The 21,052-nt window shown below is 38.9% G+C and overlaps 1 protein-coding gene across 1 annotated transcript in view; it reads right to left on the bottom strand.

Annotated features, from left to right (window-relative positions):
• The window catches only part of SLC9C2 (solute carrier family 9 member C2 (putative)), a 99,634-nt gene that overhangs the window by 40,582 nt on the left and 38,000 nt on the right, over positions 1-21,052 (bottom strand). The window contains exons 10-14 of the mRNA XM_055418727.2: positions 19,267-19,348; positions 15,218-15,384; positions 14,193-14,291; positions 8,028-8,125; positions 6,124-6,243 (exon numbers count right to left, since the gene is read on the bottom strand). Of these exons, the coding sequence (XP_055274702.2) occupies positions 6,124-6,243; positions 8,028-8,125; positions 14,193-14,291; positions 15,218-15,384; positions 19,267-19,348 (566 nt within the window). The remainder of the gene's footprint in view (positions 1-6,123; positions 6,244-8,027; positions 8,126-14,192; positions 14,292-15,217; positions 15,385-19,266; positions 19,349-21,052) is intronic.

Raw genomic sequence — 21,052 nt, 5'->3', positions numbered from 1 at the left:
GTGAACTCCAGGAGTTGGTGATGAACAGGGAGGCCTGGCGTGCTCTGATTCATGGGGTCACAAAGAGTTGGACACGACTGAGCAACTGAACTGAATGCAAAAGTAGGAAATCAAGAAACACCTGGGGTAACACGCAAATATGGCCTTGGAATACGGAATTAAGCAGGGCAAAGGTTAATAGAGTTTTGCCAAGAGAACTCACTGGTAATAGCAAATACCCTCTTTCAACAACATGAGAGAAGACTACACACGGACATCACCAGATGGTCAAAACCAAAATCAGGTTGATTATATTTTTTGCAGCCAAAGATGGAGAAGCTCTATGCAGTTAGCAAAAACAAGACCAGGAACTGACTGTGGCTCAGATCATGAACTCCTTATTGCCAAATTCATACTTAAATTGAAGAAAGGAGGGAAAACCACTAGACCATTCAGATATGACCTAAATCAAATCCTTTATGATTTAACAGTGGAAGTGAGATATAGATTTAAGGGACTAGATCTGATAGAGTGCCTGATGAACAATGGACGGAGGTTCGTGACATTGTACAGGAGACAGGGATCAAGACAATCCCCATGGAAAAGAAAGGCAAAAAAGCAAAGTGGCTGTCTGGGGAGGCCTTACAAATAGCTGGGAAAAGAAGAGAAGCGAAAAGCAAAGGAGAAAAGGAAAGATATAAGCATCTGAATGCAGAGCTCCAAAGAATAGCAAGGAGAGATAAGAAAGCCTTCCTCAGTGATCAATGCAAAGAAATAGAGGAAAACAACAGAATGGGAAAGACTAAAGATCTATTCAAGAAAATTAGAGATACAAAGGGAACATTTCATGCAAAGATGGGCTCAATAAAGGACAGAAATGGTATGGACCTAATAGAGGAAGAAGATATTAAGAAGAGGTGGCAAGAATACACAGAAGAACTGTACAAAAAAGATCTTCATGACCAAGATAATCACAATGGTGTGATCACTCACCTAGAGCCAGATATCTTGGAATGTGAAGTCAAGTGGGCCTTAGAAAGCATCACTATGAACAAAGCTAGTGGAGGTGACGGAATTCCAACTGAGCTATTTCAAATCCTAAAAGATGATGCTGTGAATGTGCTTCTTTCCATATGTCAGCAAATTTGGAAAACTCAGCAGTGGCCACAGGACTGGAAAAGGTCAGTCTTCATTTCAATCCCAAAGAAAGGCAATGCCAAAGAATGCTCAAACTACCGCACAATTGCACTCATCTCACACGCTAGTAAAGTCATGCTCAAAATTCTCCAAGCCAGGCTTCAGCAATACGTGAACCGTGAACTTCCAGATGTTCAAGCTGGTTTTAGAAAAGGCAGAGGAACCAGAGATCAAATTGCCAACATCCGCTGGATCATGGAAAAAGTAACAGAGTTCCAGAAAAACATCCATTTCTGCTTTATTGACTATGTGAAAGCCTTTGACTGTGTTGATCACAATAAACTGTGGAAAATTCTGAAAGAGATGGGCATACCAGACCACCTGACCTGCCTCTTGAGAAACCTGTATGCAGGTCAGGAAGCAACAGTTAGAACTGGACATGGAACAAAAGACTGGTTCCAAATAGGAAAAGGAGTACGTCAAGGCTGTATATTGTCACCCTGCTTATTTAACTTATATGTAGATTACAGCATGAAAAACGCTGGGCTGGAAGAAGCACAAGCTGGAATCAAGATTGCCAGGAGAAATATCAATAACCTCAGATATGCAGATGACACGACCCTTATGACAGAAAGTGAAGAGGAACTAAAAAGCCTCTTGATGAGAGTGAAAAAGTTGGCTTGAAGCTCAACATTCAAAAAACTAAGATCATGGCGTCTGGTCCATCACTTCATGGGAAATAGATGGGGAATCAGTGGAAACTAGTGTCAGACTTTATTTTCTTAGGCTCCAAAATCACTGCAGATGCTGACTGCAGCCATGAAATTAAAAGACGCTTACTCCTTGGAAGGAAAGTTATGACCAATCTAGATAGCATACTAAAAAGCAGAGACATTACTTTGCCAACCAAGGTCTGTCTAGTCAAGGCTATGGTTTTTCCCGCGGTCATGTATGGATGTGAGAGTCGGACTGTGAAGAAAGCTGAGTGCTGAAGTATTGATGCTTTTGAACTGTGGTGCTGGAGAAGACCCTTGAGAGTCCCTTGGACTGCAAGGAGAGCCAACCAGCCCATCCTAATGGAGATCAGTCCTGGGTGTTCATTGGAAGGACTGATGCTAAAGCTGAAACTCCAATACTTTGGCCACCTCATGAGAAGAGTTGACTCACTGGAATAGACTCTGATGCTGGGAGGGATTGGGGGCAGGATTAGAAGGGAACGACAGAGGATGAGATGGCTGGATGGCATCACCGACTTGATGGACAAGAGTTTGAGTAAACTCCAGGAGTTGGTGACGGACAGGGAGGGCTGGCGTGCTGCAATTCATGGGGTCTCAAAGAGTCAGACACGACTGAGCGACTGAACTGAACTGAACTACCTTCCACAGTGGCTGCACCAATTTACATTCCAATCAACAGTGCATGAGAGTTCCCTTTTTTTCATATCCTCCCCACATTTGTTATTTATCTTTTTGATAATAGCCATTCTGACAAGTAGGTGAGATGATATTTCATTGTGGTTTTGATTTGCATTTCCATGATGACTGACAATGCTGAGCATCTTTTCATGTGCCCACAGGTCATCTGTATGTCTTCTTTGGAAAAATGTCTATTCATATTCTATGCCCTTGTTAAATCAGGTTATTTGGTTGTTTCTTTTTTTAATGTTTTTGTATGTGTGTTTTAGCTAAGCTGCTTCATTGTGTCCAACTCTTTGCAACCCTATGGACTGTAGCCCGCCAGGCTCTTCTGTCCATGGGATTCTTCAGGCAAGAACACTGGAGTGGGTTGCCATGCCCTTCTCCAGGTATCCTCCAGATGCAGGAATTGAACCCACATCTCTTACATCTCTTGCATTGGCAGGTGGATCCTTTACCACTAGCACCACCTTGGAAACCTGTTTTTTGTATAATTTGGCTATTAACCCCTTATAGAATATATTGTTTGCAATATCTTTTCCCATTCAGTAGGTGGTTTTTTGTTGTTGTTGTTGGTTATAGCTTCTTTAACTGTGCTGAATATTTTTAGTTTGATGTAGTCCCATTTGTTTATATTTACTTTTGTTTTTCTTGCCTGAGGCCACATACACACACATTAAAAGTTAATAAGACAAATGTCAATGGGTTTACTGCCTATGTTTTCTCCTAGAAGTTTTACAGTGTCAGGTATTACATTTAAATCTTTAACCCATCTTGAATTTATTTTTGTGCATGGTGTAAAAGAGTAGTCCAGATTGATTATTTTTTGGTTATAACTGTACAGTTTTCCCAACAGCATTATTTAAAAAACTGTCTTTCCTTATTGTATATTCTTGCCTCTTTGTCATTGATTAATTGATCATATAAGTGTTGGTTCCTTTCTGGGCTCTCTATTCTGTTCTGTTGATCCATTTGTCAGTTTTCATGCCAGTACCATTCTGTTTTGATTACTGTAGCTTTATAGTATAGTCTGAAGTCAGAAAGAATGATACCTCCAGTTTTGTTTTTTCTCAGTACTGTTTTGGCTATTCAGGGTCTTTTGTGTTTCCATATAAATTTTAGAATTATTTGTTTTAGTTCTGGGGAAATGTATTTTATAGGGATTGCACTCAATCCATAGATTGCTTTGAGAAGTATAGTCATTTTAACAAAATTAATTCTTCCAATCTATGAACATGGTGCATTCTTCCATTTGTTTTGTGTTGTCTTCAATTTCTTTCATTGGTGTCTTTTAGTTTTCAAGTACAGGTCTTTTACCTCCTTAATTAGATGTATTCCTAGGTATTTTATTCTTTTTTTGACATAATTGTAAATGGGATTATTTTCTTAATTTCTCTTTTTGATAGTTGATTGTTAGTATATTGAAGTGAAACAGATTTTTTAAAATTACTTTTATATCCTGCAACTCTACCAAGTTCAGCGATGAGTTCCAGAAGTTTTTTGGTGGCATCTTTAGGACTTTTTATGTATAGTATCACATTATCTGCAAATAGTGACAGTTTTATTTCTTCCTTTCCAATTTGGATTCTTTCTATTTATTTCCTTATCTGATTACTGTGGCTAGGACTTCCAGTGTTGTGTTGAATAAAAATAGTAAGAGTGGATTTTTGTTCCTTATCTTAGAAGAAATGCTTTTCACTGTTGAGTTTTATGTTAGCTATGGGACTGTCACATATGACCTTCATGATGTTGAGGTGTGTTCCCTCTATACCCACTTTGCTGAGAGTTAAATTTTGTCAAAAGTTTTTTCCCTATTGAAATTATCATATGATTTTTATTCTTCAGTTTGTTAATGCGGTGTTTCACACCAATTAGTTTGCAAACATTGAACCATCTTTGCATCCTTGGGATAATCCCACTTGATCATATAATGTATTTTTTAATTTGGTTTGCTAATATTTTGTCAAGGATTTTTGCATGTATGTTCATCAGGCATACTGGCCTATAATTTCCTCTTTTGTGTGATATCTTTGTCTGGTTTTGGTATCACAGTGATGTTGGTCTTCTAGAATGATTTCAGAGGTGTTCCTTCCTCTGCAATCTTTTGGAATAGTTTGATAGGAATATGTGTTAACTCTTCTCTAAATGTTTATCTGTGAAGTCATGTGGTCCTGGACTTTTGTTTGTTGGGAGTTTAATTACTAATTCAATTTCAGTACTGGTAATTGGTCTATTCATATTTTATACTTCTTCCTGCTTCAGTCTTAGGAGATTGTACCTTTCTAAGAAATTGTCTACTTCTTCTACATTGTCCATTTTATTGGCATATAACTGTAGTGATTTTTTATGATCCTTTGTATTGCTTTTATTTCAGCTGCAACTTCTTTTTCATTTCTGACTTTATTGATCTGGTCCCTCTTTTTCTTGAAGAGTTGGGCTGAAAGTTTATCAGTTTTGTTTGTCTTTTCAAAGAACCAGCTGTAAGTTTCATTTATCTTTGCCACTGCTTTTTAGTATCTTTTTCAGTTATCTCTGATCTGATATTTATGATTTCTCCCTTCCTATTATGTTTGAGTTTTGTCTGTTCTTCTTTTTCTAGCTCCTTTAGGTGTTCAGTTCTTAGGTGTAGGGTAGGATTATTTAAGATTTGCCTGGAGAGCATTTTTAAAAATCAAGACTAATAATAGCACACAGGAATAATGCAAAGATCCATACATCAAAAGCAAGAAACAAATAAATTTAGAGAAAAACATCAGCTTTGCTTAAAATTAGGAACAGGACAAAATATTTTACTTAATAAGTACTATGACATATTTCTAAAATTCTATTCATCTAAAGTAGAAATTGACAAAAAGATGTTACGTAGATATATGTCAAAACCCTAGGGTTTTAATTTTTTATATTTTTCTATAAACTTAATAAATCAAAGACAGTAAAAAAATGACCATAATTTACTATGAAAATATGTTAACACCCATTTAAAATTTATTAACATTAATGGTCCCACTATCTTCTCATCTGCCATGTTTTGTTAGTAGAAAAATATTGTATTTCTGGTCTAAAAAGTGTGTAAGTTCATAATTTATATAACCAAAGAGTCTACATGAGTTAAGTAAAACACGTATCTTATGATATTTTGGACATTGGCTGTAGGTGTTTATTAAGTCCATGCTGTGTTTTTCCTAATTATAGACATCAACAGAACCATCCCAAGGAACAGATGAAATTAAGTTGAGAGTTAAATCTAGTCTTTGAGTTTGCTATTTCTCACCCACAAGCACCCCAGAAGAATATGAAAGAAGTCCAACATGTAATGTGACACGAAGATAAGACTATTACAACTTGAAGAACCCAAATGTAACCATCTTTTTCTTCTTTTTTCTACCCACATTCTACTAGAGGTGTCAATGAAATTGCTAAAACAGAATGGAAAAAGAGAAGTAAACTCTGCTGCTTCCCTACTCAATCAATAAGAATTGACTGTCATATTAGTTGAGGTTTTTCTTTAGGAAAAATCAAGGTAGCCTATTTTAACAATGTAGAAAAGGTCATATTTTCAAGTACATTGCTATTAAAAGTTCATAGTACTTACCCATATAGAATAAGAGATGTCTTATCTTTATGATATTCCAAAAAAGTTAACATGTTTTTAAACTTCACAAGCCAACTTCTAGCTCTTACATAAGTTGAAACATCATAAATACTCATGAATCTAATAGAGAAAAATATACGTACATGATGAAAACCAAGTGTTATACCTATGGGTAATATAAAATGAAAAGTTATACTAAATATAAATATAATATACATTTATTAATATGCCTCTGTATCCACCCACCTAACCACCCATGGTCATGGAACAGAAAGTTTTAGCATGAGACTCCTAAAGTCCATGTCCCTGAAACTTTTCTGACCTGAGATAGAATATAATTAAAACTTCTCCAGTCCAATTCTTTGAGGTTCAGATCAAGCTTCCTTTTGTCTTGCCTATGCCTTGCCTAGCCCAAGATTCTCCTTGGCCCTGAACTCTCTATCCTTCCCAAACTTTATTTAGGAACTGATGCTACATCTCTCAAATATATTACCAGGCTGATGAAATGTTAACTATCACCCAGAAAGAATCTCCTAAAGTTGCTCTACAACTTTGTCTTAGAACATTCATTATCTAAAGTTTACCAGAACTATAACCGGATATCAATATATCTCTAAGATACTGAGCTTTTCCCATCATATTTAATTGCATCTATCAGTTCCATGGGCTTCCCTGGTGGCTCAGAGGTTAAAGCATCTGCCTCCAATGCGGGAGACCCAGGTTCGATCCCTGGGTCAGGAAGATCCCCTAGAGAAGGAAACGGTAACCCACTCCAGTATTCTTGCCTGGAGAATCCCACGGACGGAGAAGCCTGGTAGGCTACAGTCCACGGGGTCGCAAAGAGTTGGACACGACTGAGCGACGGAACGGAACGGATCAGTTCCATGGACACACGCAAGCTCAGTCGTGTCCAACTCTTTGCGACTCTATGGACTGTAACCTGCCAGGCTCCTCCGTCCATGGGATTCTCCAGGCATGAGTACTGGAGTGGGTTGCCATTTCCTACACCAAAGGATCTTCCCGACTCAGGAATTGAAACTGCATTTCTCACGTCTCCTGCATTGACAGGCAGACTTTTTACCACTGAGCCACCTAGGAAGCCCCTATCAATTTCATCAGTTCAGTTCAGTTCAGTTCAGTCGCTCAGTCGTGTCCGACTCCCTGCGACCCCATGAATCACAGCACGCCAGGCCTCTCTGTCCATCACCAACTCCCGAGTTCACTCAAACTCATGTCCACAGAGTCGGTGATGCCATCCAGCCATCTCATTCTCTGTCATCCCCTTCTCCTCCCGCCCCCAACCTTTCCCAGCATCAGAGTCTTTTCCAGTGAGTCAACTCGTCGCATGAGGTGGCCAAAGTATTGCAGTTTCAGCTTTAGCATCAGTCCTTCCAATGAACACCCAGGATTGATCTCCCTTAGAATGGACCGGTTGGATCTCCTAGGCTGGATCAAGTCCTCCAGATCCTGCTCCACACCAGGGAGCAATTTAATAGTAGGCTCCAGGCCTTCTTACCTCCCCTATGCAGTAATTTAGTGAATACGATATAAAGACAAAAGAATTATAATCATAATTAAAATTACGTGGGTTCTTTTTAATGGCACCCCTTTCCTTTCATACAATTGCTCTGCAGTTAAATCTTCCTCCAGAAACTCCCAATGTCATCAAACTCATGAATCTTCAGGGAGAAAAGTATAAACAAGTAAAATAGGAAGTAGATGGATAGATGGATGGACAGACAGAGAGATAAGACTAAAAAAATTGATCAATCTAAAGCAGTCATCCTTCAATTAAAAAATAAATTTAAAAAAAGATTAATCAATCTGGACACTCAGCTGTCTTCATTCTTTATCACATACCCATTCAATTTTGGAAATATCAATTAAAGAAGTATTATACTTACTTTCCTTGGATGTGGCAATAGCTTTTGGTTGCACCAATTAATGTCCGAGCTGCCTCAACACTGAGGATTCCATCATTACACTGCTTTTCAAAGCTACTCTAAACATAAAATTTTAAATAAAAATTACAAAGGACAAAAACATTAGTGAAATATACTCTACTTGACCTTTACATAGCCCTCATTATTATTATTATTGAACTCAGTATATGAAAATATACTTTTCAAAAACTATAGCAAGAAATAAATTTCATTCAACTTGAATATTTACAGAATATTCAATTTTTGCAAAGTACTCCCGTGGATGTTATAAAAGACACAAAGATTTCTGGCTTCAGGAAACTCAAAATCTATACAACTCAAAGAGTTTATTTCAGATGTTCAACATCACTAATTATTAGAGAAAAGGCAAATCCAAACCATAGTGAGGTATTACCTCATATTGGTCAGAATGACTGTCATCAAAAAAGGCTACAAATAATAAATGCTGGAGAAAGTATGTGGAGAAAACAGAACCCTTGAACATTGTTGGTATGAAATGTAAATTGGTGCATCCACTATGAAGAACAGTATGCAAGTTCCTTAAAAAATAAAAAATAGAGCTACCATATGATCTAGTAATCTTACTTCTGGGTATATAGCCCCAAAACCCCAAAACTCTATTTTAAAAAGATACATGCACCCCAACATTCATAGCTGCACTATTTACAATCACCAAGACACAGAAACAACCCAAGTGCCTGCTAATACAGTTGGCTTAAGAAGATATGACTATGTTATATATATATATATACATAAATATATCATGGAACATACATATATCATTGAATATATACATAATAGAATATATATATAATGAAATAGCATTCAACCATATAAAATAATGAAATATGCCATTTGCGGTAACTTGGGTCATCCTAGAGATTATCATGGAGAAGGCAATGGCAACCCACTCCAGTACTCTTGCCTGGAAAATCCCATGGACAGAGGAGCCAGGTAGGCTGCAGTCCATGAGGTCGCTAGGAGTCGGACAGAGTGACTTCACTTTCACTTTTCACTTTCATGCATTGGAGAAGAAAATGGCAACCCACTCCAGTATTCTTGCCTGGAGAATCCCAGGGATGGGGGACCCTGGTGGGCTGCCATCTATGGGGTCGCACAGAGTCAGACACAACTGAAGCGACTTAGCAGCAGCAGCAGCAGAGATTATCAAACTAAGTGAAGCAAGTCAGACAAATATTATATCACTTAGATGTGGAATCTAAAATATAATATAAATGAATCTATATACAAAATAGAAACAGACTCACAGACATAGAAAACAAGCTTATAGTTACCCAAAAGGAAAGGGAGGAGGACAAATTAGGAATATGATACTCACAGATATAAACTACAATACATAAAATAGATAAGTAACAAGGATTTACTGTATAGCAAAGGAAATTATATTCAACATCTTGTAATAACCTATAATGAAATATAATCTGAAAAACTGAATCATTATGCTATACGCTTAAAACTAACACAATATTGTAAATCAAATATATTTCAATTTCTTTAAAAAAAAATAACATGGAGTGGATCAACACATGGGATTATTGCTTTAAAAAGTAAATGTGGTAGGGCATTTTAACAATGGTCCCAATGAAACATAGCTGCCCGTGTCTCTTTGTAACTAACATTGCTGCTCTTCCCTTCAAACGTAGGCTCTTCTTTACTCATTGAATCTTGGCTAGCTTTGGGATTTATTTTGACTAATTGAATGGGAGTGAAAATTATGTTATGCAACTTCCAGAGCCTAGGAGATAGAGGCCTTGCAGCTCTTCTCACCCTGTTGGAACCCAGAGATCACCATGTAGGGAAGAAGCCCACTTCACTCTACTGGAAGATAGGAGGCCATGTGGAGGAGAACCAAAGTGCCCTGAAATACAACATAGTCAACTGCCAAATCTGTGAGTAAGGACATGTTGGACCCTCCAACCCCAATTGAACTAAGATGGTAACCGACACATGAGTGGTCCCAGGCAAGACCAGCAACAAAATCACCCAGATTGCCAATCCACAGAACTGTGAGAAATACCATTGTTTTCAGCCACTAAGTTTTGTAATATAGCAAAGGCTAACCAAAACAGAAATCAGTACCAATTGGGGAGAGTCTCCATAACAAACCGCTAAACCATGTGTTGTTAGTTTTGGGACTAGGTGGTGAGCAGAGGCTAGAAGGGCAACGAGGAGACTGGAAGTTGGAAAAGCAGTGGGAAAACTGATACAGAAGGCTGGAGGGAGGCTGCAGTGCTATGATGAGTCAGCACCACTGGCAGTACGGTTGCCTAAGGCAACTTGGAAAGCAGACGATGTGCCTAATAAACCTACAAATCTGGCTAAAGAGATTTCTGGAGTTCAAATATTCTAGAGATACTGAAGGATCAGCTTTTGGGGGGAATAGAATTGCTTTACAATGTTGTGTTAGTTTCTGCTGTACAACAACATGAATCGGCCATAAGGATAAATATATCCTCTCTCTCTTAAACCTCCCTCTCACCTCTATCTGCTCTCTCACCTGTCTAAGTTGTCATGGAGCACCAAGCTGAGCTCCCGTGCTATACTATACAGCTGATTCCCAGTAACTATTTTATACATGGTAGGGTATATATGTCAATCCCATTCTCCCAATTTGTCCCACCCTCCCTTTCCCCTCCTGTGTCCACATGTCTGTTTCTCTACATCTGCATCTCTATTCTCGCTTTGGAAATGGTTCATCGCTACCATTTTTCTAGATTCCACATGTATATGTTAATATACAAGATTTGTTTTTATCTCTAGCTGCATGCGATAATCGGAGAAGGCAATGGCACCCCACTCCAGTACTCTTGCCTGGAAAATCCCATGGACAGAGGAGCCTGGTGGGTTGCAGTCTGTGGGGTCACTGAGAGTCGGACACGACTGAGCGAGTTCACTTTCACATTTCACTTTCATGCATTGGAGAAGGAAATGGCAACCCACTCCAGTATTCTTGCCTGGAGAATCCTAGGGACAGGGGAGCCTGGTGGGCTGCGGTCTATGGGGTTGCGCAGAATCGGACATGACTAAAGCGACTTAGCAGCAGCAGCATGTGATGATGTATGAGAAGAGAGAGGTAAACCAAAGGGTAACAATTCAATCTGTAAGCAGATATTACAGAAAATATAAAGAGGCCATGATTGGTTTGAAAACTAAACCCATTTTCCATCTTCAGTCTCTCCAGGTGATAAAATATCAGGGAATGAAAACCATATCTAGAGTTCTGCCAGTAAAATATGGCCTCAGCTTCAAGATCAAGTCAAGGCTGTGGCCAAGACCCTTGGATAAGACCACTTAGAGGTTAAAGGTAGTGCTTAGTCTACCTTCTCAACCAGACTAAAGGCTTTCTCAGACCCATATTGTCTGGCTTGTGGCCTGTATGAAAAGGAATTACAGAGTAGAATAGACTACAATCAGACTAATTGAAAACACAGTTTTTAAGGAAATTGTATCAGGATGGGCTTAAAAGACAATAAAGAGGTCTAAATGAATAGGAATTTCCATTTCTACTGGCAGAAATCAGTCTGAGAAGATCACTGTCACAAACATGGATTACATGCATGCATACTAAGTCACTTCAGTCATGTCCAACTCTTTGCGACCCTCTTTGTGCCTGCCAGGTTCCCCTCTGTCCATGGGATTCTCCAGGCAAGAATATTAGAGTGGGTTACCATTCCCTTTTCCAGGAGACCTTCCCAACACAGAGATCAAACCCTCATCTCTTACATCGCCTGAATTGGGAGGTGGGTTCTTTACCACTAGTGCCACATGGGAAGCCCAAACATGGGCTACCTCCTATGATAATAGAATGAGGAGAACTAGGTCATATGCCCAGCTGGATTTCAGAACTGCCAAGGACAAGTGATTAATCAATGCTTCCTGTTCTCTTCCTTCTTGAGCAGAAGTGTCTGTTGATTACCACTGAAAGTTGGGATTGGGGATGGCGGTGGAGGTGGAGGCTGAGGAGACAGGTAACTTCTCTTTTTAATCCACTGTTTTGTGTATCAAGAGGAATCACACTTAAAGAGATACCACCAAGGAGCCTGAGCAATCCTAGACTAAATGAACATCATGAGGTACCAGACTTTGAATTTGCTACCATAATGAGATAAAGCTTATCTGGGTTGGGGGTGGGATACAATGTCTTAGAAAAAGATGAGTGTGTTTTGCTTTGTACCTCCTCTGAAAGCTAAGTCATGTCCAACTCTTTGTGACCCTGTAGACTGTAGTCTACCAGGCCCCTTTGTTCATGAGATTTCCCAGGCAAGAATACTGGAGTAGGTTACCATCTCCTTCACCAGGGGATCTTCCTGACCCAGGGATCGAACCCATGTCTCCTGTTTGGTAGGCAGTTTCTTTACCACTGAGCCATCAGGGAAGCCCTTTGCTTTGTAGGAGGGGTATAAATATTTGTGGCCAGTGAGCAGAACATGGTACATTATATATGGTCACAAATTCTTTGCATCTCTTACCATCAAGAGTTTGAGTCTACTGTCCCAAGCCTTAAAGTGGCTTCATTTGCATAGCCTGGTAGTAGGGTACTGACTCTCAGCTATATGCCTCTCATTCTTCAAAGGCTAGGCCAGCTTCCTCACATGACAATCTCAGGGTGGTATTCAAAGTGGAAGAAGGGGGAAGTTGCAAATCTCCTCAAGGCTCCAGTACATTCCCAAAGTCATTTGGTTACATATTTCTGGTCAAAACAAGTCACAAGAGCAACCCAAGTTCAATGATGGGGAGGGATATAGATACTACCTCTCAATAGGAGATTGGTTCTACAAAGAATTCATGACCATACTTTGTATCTCTGGGTAAGAACCTTCCAAATTCTGAGAACATTTTAAGTTAACTATAGAAATGTTTTAAAATCAATAGAGACCTAAAGTACATATTCTGGGCTTCCCAGATGGCTCAGCAGTAAAGAATCCACCTGCAAGTCAGGAGCCACAGGAGATGCGGGTTTGATCCCAGGGTCAGGAAGATCCCCTGCAGGAGGGTGTGACAACCCACTTTGGTATTCTTGCCTTGAAAATCCCATGGACAGAGAAGCCTGGAGGGCTGCAGTCCATAGGGTCGCAGAGTTGTACTCAACTGAAGTGATAGCACGCACACAAGCAAAGTACACATTCATTAATTACAATATATGATTTCATTGAAATACAATTTAAAGATGTAAACTGGAACTATGCATTGATCATATTTATGAGATAACTGGAAAACTGATCATTGACCAGTATTTGATGTTATTAAGGAATTAATCTTTAGGCACAATATTAGTATTTTACTGTTTTTTAAGACTTTAAAATTTCAAGATACATACTGAAATATTTTGAGATGAAATGATATATTGAATAACATCTGGGATTTGTTTCAAAATAACCTGGGAGATGCGGGAGTGACTGAGGGTGCAGATGGGGCAGGGCTGGTCATGTGTGGATGTTCGTGAAGGCTGAGTGATAGGTACATGGAGGTTCAGTACACTATTTTATCTACTTTTGTATGCATTAGAAATTCTTCACAATAGGTTCTAAAATGAAAATAAAAAGGAAGGATTCTGGGCATAATGAGCATTTTATATACTCGTAAATTTGAATAAAATTTGTACTATTAGGATAAAACCCCAGTTTTAAATGTACAATTTGATAAGTTGATTCAAATTTGATTTTATCTCATAATCTATGTTTACATTATAACATTCAAATATTTTAAGAGAATGTTTGATTCATTAGATTTGTTTTAGCTTATTAGATTCACAGGAGTTAAATAAGCACTTGAGAACATTTTATGTAAAAGGAACTCACATACTTAAATCTGTGAAAGCAGTTTCAAATATTTGAAGATGTTTAATTGTGTAAATGGCACAAAATATTATTCAAAGGCTCCCAAAAAGTGAACTGCTAAGATTTGCTAGACTTAGAATAAGGTTTGTAACTTGAATTTAAAGCCTTAGAAATTAATTTTTCTAACTTTCATAAATCAAACACAAAGTTTAACAACCAATCAAAAGGTGAAAATTTTTCTAGTCACCTGAAAACCATATATAAGAATTAAAAACATTGCAAGAAAAAAATACATAAATAAAAAGCAGATTATGTGAAGGATACTAACTATTTGTATTATAGCTACATGCAGTCGGGCTTCTTCTATTAAAACTTCATCTGTTGGGAACTCCTCCTTCGCCTTATTGTCACTTGAAATGTGAGGAGTCTGAACAGAGATAGAGTTAAAAATAAGTAAAAAGGATTCAGTTCAGTTCAGTTCAGTCGCTCAGTCGTGTCCGACTCTCCGCGACCCCATGAATCACAGCACGCCAGGCCTCCCTGTCCATCACCAACTCCCGGAGTACACTCAAACTCATGTCCACAGAGTCGGTGATGCCATCTAGCCATCTCATTCTCCGTCGTCCCCTTCTCCTCCCGCCCCCAACCTTTCCCAGCATCAGAGTCTTTTCCAGTGAGTCAACTCATCGCATGAGGTGGCCAAAGTATTGCAGTTTCAGCTTTAGCATCAGTCCCTCCAATGAACATCCAGGACTGATCTCCTTTAGAATGGACTGGTTGGATCTCCTTGCAGTATAAGGGACTCTCAAGAGGATTAGGAGCTGTCAAATACTCAGCTTGACCAAGATTCCAATAACTCAAATCAGAATTGCTAAAATGAAGGGCTGTGTTTAAGTGAAAAACATTCTCCATGTTAGAAATGTTGATTTCAATTGTGGTGAAGTGACTACTCATTTGGGGAGATTTAGAAGCCAAATTCTTCCCCCAAACCGGTCTATGCCTGACTGCTCTCTGAAGCTGCCTGTGTTTTCTGCTTTTGAATAGTACTTGTACAGGGAGAGATCGCTCACTTCCTCAACCAGCTGGAAAATATCACCCTGGCAGAGGCCATTCATAGTTACTCAATCAGTCTATTTGTAAAAACACCAGTTCTCTTGTATTTGGCAAATAAGGCTAGATCACCAACATCTGTTCAGAGACAGAATTCAGAGTATTTTGGCTGATAGAAAAAAGCTAGTAAATGTATCTCTCTTCAGTATCCTGACCTATAACCAGCAGAATCAAGTTTTGCATAATATACAAAAGAAACAGAGAGAAAGGGAAAGGACTAGTTTTTGCCAGGAATCAACTCACAGGAATGATGTATTCAATCTTTGTTTTTTCTTCTACTAAAGTCCAATTAACATTTGTCAAAAGTTTTTCTGTTTTAAATAAAGTTATTCTGCTCTGTATCATCTCCTGGATGTGCTTAATGGCATTTTGCATGGCCATCTGTCTTGGAATGGAAAGGACACACAAATCTATGAAAAAGAAAAGGAAGGACCTTAATAAAATAGTGAAGAATGCACAGGGAATCGAAATGTTGCATGATGTAGTGAAATCTTGGCATCACCTGCAGAGCCAAACCAGAGTGCTTAGAGCAAGGACAACTATTTGTCCAAAATTTTTCAGAAAATTACCCAACTACCCATTTCCTTTCGGCTGTGCAGCTCAACTTTATCTGACTCAGCTGCTAAAGAATGTTTTCTTAGTTTCTTTTTGTTTCCTATAGCTAGTACCATGACTCACTATTTCAAGTCATCCAGTCAGTATTTCTCAAAGTATGGAAAATTACGTGTACCTTCTACAGGTAGAAGAATTGCCTGTTGAATTATTCCTGGGTTTTACCCCATGTCTGGAGAATCTGACTGGCCTGAGAATTTTCATTTTAGCAACTTCTCCAACTGATTCTTATACATAATAAAATTTAAAGACCACTGTAATAGAGATGCCTCCAATTTAACATCTCTGTTTCCTGACCAGCAAATCTTTACGTCCAAAGTTTGTGGCAGTTTGTATCATCCTGAAGTATCAGTTTGAAGTTACAGCTATCAAGCTTGCTTACCAAAAGGAGAAATTTAATTAGTGAGTGAGCTCAGCCTACACACTCAGAATTCCATCTCAATAAAACTGTTCTCGATAAAAAACAAGATTCTACTGTATAGCATAGGGAACTGCATTCAACATCCTATGATAAAGCATAATGGAAAAGAATATAAAAAATAATGTACACATATGTATAAATGAATCACTTTGCTGTACAGCAGAAACTAACAAAACATTGTAAATAACTATACATCAATTAAATGTTAATCTCTTCATAAATGCACATGAGATGTCTCAAATAGTTTAAAATGTTATTAAAATGTTTCAGTTTAACTTTATTGCATTCTCTACAGGACACTGTGATGTTTGATATTTGAAATTTTCAGGGATTCAAAAAGGTTTGAAATCATATCCCTCTCAGTTCTCTATGGTCCAGAACAAAGATGCATTTGACTGCATGCTAAAGAGTTAGAATGTGTTAGCTTTGGATTTAAAATTCCCATGGCACAGAGCACACAAGGAGAAAGCTTATTCATTTGTGTAATTACATCCCACCCATTAGGATGAGCAACAGCCACTTTCCAGTTGCTCTGGGAAAACACGGGTATAAGGGGACTGATTGGTTGTACCAGTACATTTGAATGAACTCCTGTGTTTAAGATGAGTCTGGAAGAATATGAGGATGAATCTTCCCCTCTCTCTCCTTTTCTTAAAATTTTATTGAAGTATAGTTGATTTACAATGTTGTGTTTAATTTCTGCTGGGCAGCAAAGTGATAGTGTTACATATATACATGAGTGAGTTAAAGTTGCCCAGTCGTGTCCAACTCTTTGCGATCCTATGGACTATACAGTCCAATGAAATTCTCCAGGCCAGAATACTGGGAGTGGGTAGCCTTTTCCTTCTCCAGGGGATTTTCCCAACCCAGCGATCAAACCCAGGTTTCCCGCATTGCAGGAGGATTCTTTATTAGCTGGGCCACAAGGGAAGCCTTGCTCTAATATACATATATATACATATATATATATACATATTCTGCATATTCTTTTCCATTATGATTCATCACAGGATATTGAATGCAGTTCCCTGTGCTATAGAGTATGACCTTGTTTATCCATCCTATATGTAAAGGTTTGTGTTTGCTAATCCCAAACTCCCAGTCCTTCCCTCCCTTTCCTCTTGGCCACCACAAGTCTGTTCTCTATATCTGTAAACCTGTTTTTGTTTCATAAATGTGTTCATGTGTGTCTTATTTTTATTAGATTCCACATATAAGTGATATCATATGGTATTTGTTTTTCTCTTTATGACTTACTTCACTTAGTATGACAAGCTCTAGATTCAGAGGATGGATCTCCTAAAAGCATTAGACCAGGTGGAAGAAGCTAATTTGAAATTCTTCCTGATAAAATTCAGTTTTGTCAATTACATGCTAACATGCGAGTAATTCTAGAAAGGATGAGCATCAATTCTGAGGATAAAGTATGTGCCATACATATTTGTTTCATAATGAAAATTCTGAGGTTCAGTTAATACAATAAAAAAAAATTGTATGGGAAGAAAAGGAGAGGAAAAAATATTTCCATGAGAGTAAAACCTCTTGATCTTGTTTCTGAGTATCAGAGTAAGAGCAATCTCAAGCAAACAAGCATGGGAGAAAACCAGATGCTACGTCATAAGCCAAGAGAGCAGAGTGGGTCTGGATCCCTAAAAGCCTATAAAAATTGGTGGGAAGGGAGGTGTAAGCAAAACTTCAGGGATCGAGTTAACTTCACTCACACTCCAGTGTAGCAAGCTCGTGCTGGCCCAAGCACAACTTTCCACTGCAAACAAGAGCAAACCCCATGACTTGGGGAGAAGGAGCGCTGCCAAAACTCTGCCCCATTTACTAGTCCTATTCATATACCGGAGCCCTGGACTTTAAGGTCAGCTTTCACAAGAAGCTCTGCCATAGTGTTGATATGGCACAGTTTCAGGAGTGGACAGAACTATGGAAAGAAACAAGCAGAGAAGCTGAATTCTCCAGGCTATTTCTCTATTTATAAGAACTCTCCTTCCTCAGTACCCTTCCATCAACCTCTCCCAAGTCCCACACCTTCCAAGAAACCTTCTGATTACTAATTTGATTTATTAAGGAAATTGGTATTTAGAGGTGAATACCCTGAATAATGAGATGGCTGGATGGCATCACCGACTCTGTGGACATGAGTTTGAGTGAACTCCGGGAGTTGGTGATGGACAGGGAGGCCTGGCATGCTGTGATTCATGGGGTCGCGGAGAGTTGGACACGACTGAGTGACTGAACTGAACTGAACTGAACCCTGAATAATGATCACAATTATTTCAGACATAGAAATCATCCTAATTATAAATTAATAAATTGATTTTCTGCTGCATCTCTATTCTCCTGGGAATGCAACAGATGTAAATTTCCAGCCATCTGATTAATTCTAGACACTCTGACAAAACCAGGTCTCTGCATCAGCAAAGCTGAGGATCAGGCCATGGGACACTGGACAATACTAAGGCCCTACTCCTCCAATACTCTGTGTAATTCCACCCCACCCTCTCTTTCCTCATGGACTCCACTGCCACTGATTATCTTATCATTTATCTTATCCTGATTTCTCTGTTGATCATGGGCCTTTTTGTGATTTTATTATATTTATATATTATCAACAGCTTCACATATTTTCTAGAAATAGGCAACTCTGGCAGAGCCTGTTTACTGCTCGCCTTCATTCTCCTCTTCTTTCTTTCCCAACAGAACCTCCATGCTTTGGCTAAGCACATGACCAGTCAGTTAAGATAGTACTTCCCATCTTCCTTGGCCCTTGTGTGCCCATGAGACTAAGTTCTGGCCAATGGACTGTGAGTGGTAATGATATGGACAACTTCTGGAGGCAGAAGTTCTTTAAATAAGCTCCTTACTACCCATTGACACCATCACCACCACCATCACTCCCACCCCATTTTCCCTTTCTAGCTGGTTGGATTGAAGATGACAGTGACTGTGAGCCCACTTCTATCCTGCAGACAAGAGCAACACTCTGGGTAGCAGAGGAAGAATGAAAGAAAAGGATTTGAAATCTCTGGACAACCTTGTAGAACAGAACCATCTCATTCTTCTTGATTTTCTGATGGGGGGTGGTAGGAAACAACTTGTCTTGTTTAAGGCACTCTTAATGTGGTTTCTATTAACAGGGAGTGAATGAAAACTGAGTGATTTCATGATCAATTCCTTGAGCTCCAGAAGAAATGTCCCACCTCCAGCAATAATCTATTCACGTTATTCTTCCTGGTTAAGTAGACTTTACCTAATGTCCTGGCCAAACGAGTCATCATGTATGAATTTATTCCCAAGGTCATTAAGGATATTACTTGTATGTACAATATAAACTGAAAGACAAAACACACACACATTTATAAGTTCTCCAAAGGGAATCATTGTTCAATTAATCACCAACAAAATTCTACCTTAATCCATATTTTTAAATCCGACCTCAGGGAAGTGCACCTACCGCAAGCATTTACTACATAAAGCCTTAACAAGAAGCTCTGAATAAGCAGACAGGAACTGCAGTGGGGTTCAGAGAGGCACTTCATGGAAGCATAACCACATTTGTAGATCTTGACTCTGCCATTTACTAACCATGGAATTTGAGGCCAGTGAACTTAACTACTCTGAGTCTCAATGTCCTTTACTGAAATGTGGAGTTAACAGCAGTGTGTCTTCAGAGAGTATTTCCCAAATGACTGATCTTATTTAATAAACACCTGAAGTGCTTCTTAAAGACACTGACTCCCAGGTTAATTCCCTGCAGATTCTGATTCTGTAGATCTGGGGTGGCATCAAACAGATTCATACCATCAGACAGATTTGGGAAACACTGGAAAATGATACTCACATGTTAGTTAACATTTCATTGTCTTGGTTTTAGGCCAATTCCCTGCACAAAAGAAAACTGAGGGAGCTCAAATATTGGTCATTATTATTTTCTTCTGGAACATGGAAGGACCCAAACTCCCTGCAAAACCACAGGTATATTTGGACTCCAAATGCATTTCCAGACCATGCCCACAGACATGGAGTGTAAATCCTCGGGAAAGATGGTGAGGATTATGATACTCCATTATTTTTTAAAGCACTATTAAAAAATCAGCTCTTTCTCTTCTGGGAGTTAGGGTGCCTGAGTTCTTTCACTAATATGCTATTTTTGTTTGTTTGTTTTTGGTTTCCTCACATACAAGATGAGGGAGGTGATAATTGCTCCTTCCATAAAAGACATTTGAAAAACTACTGTACCCCTAGGATCTTCTCGGACAGGAGTAAAAGAGCAAAGAAGAGACAATTCTGTACTTGCAGTAGGATAATATAAAAAAACTCTGTACATTTACCTCCAGATTAAGGTTTCCTGGGAGGTCGGTAGTGCTCTTTCTTTATGTAAGAATTCTTTTTGGAATGGACTATTTTTAAAGTCTTTATTGAATTTGTTACAATATTGTCTCTGTTTTATGTTTTGGCTTCTTGGCCCCAATGGAAGTGGGCTATCAGCTCTCTAAATAAGGATCGAACCCATACCCCCTGCATTGGAAGGTAAAGACTTAACCACTGGATCACCAGGGAAGTCCTGAAGGGTAGTGTTCTTTATTCACATTATTTAGGTGCTTTTCGCCCTCCCAGAAGTAGGTTTGGGATTCATCTCACCAGGAAATGGCGGGGGTATCCTGGGGACTTCTAGAAACTTGTTATGACCTATCCAGCGAGCTCACAGAGTACTGTCAGAAATACCAAGGTACGCTAACACTGTCAGCAGATGTTCTGGGCTCTCTGGATCTTCCCTGGCATCCCACATATGCTGCCACTGCCTGATTTCCCACTGGCCTAGAAATCCACTGGGTGGCCCATGAGGAAAAGATTTTGAGAGAGAGTATAAAGGAAAGCAAGTTCTGTCTTGCACTGTGGATAATGCAGCCTAGGACAAAATTTTTTAAGAAATTAATTTTTTATTTAGCCCTAAATGACATAATGAATGAAGAGACATAGCCAAAGCAAAAACAACACCCAGTTGTGGATGTGACTGGTGATGGAAATAAAGTCCA

Source organism: Moschus berezovskii, chromosome 17 (genome assembly GCF_049115385.1).
Source record: "Moschus berezovskii isolate FMDL1 chromosome 17, NW_MosBer_1.0, whole genome shotgun sequence".
Classification (NCBI taxonomy): Eukaryota; Metazoa; Chordata; class Mammalia; order Artiodactyla; family Moschidae; genus Moschus; species Moschus berezovskii.
The sequence above is the reverse complement of the archived record's forward strand: the minus strand, read 5'-3'. Positions and strand labels throughout refer to the sequence as shown.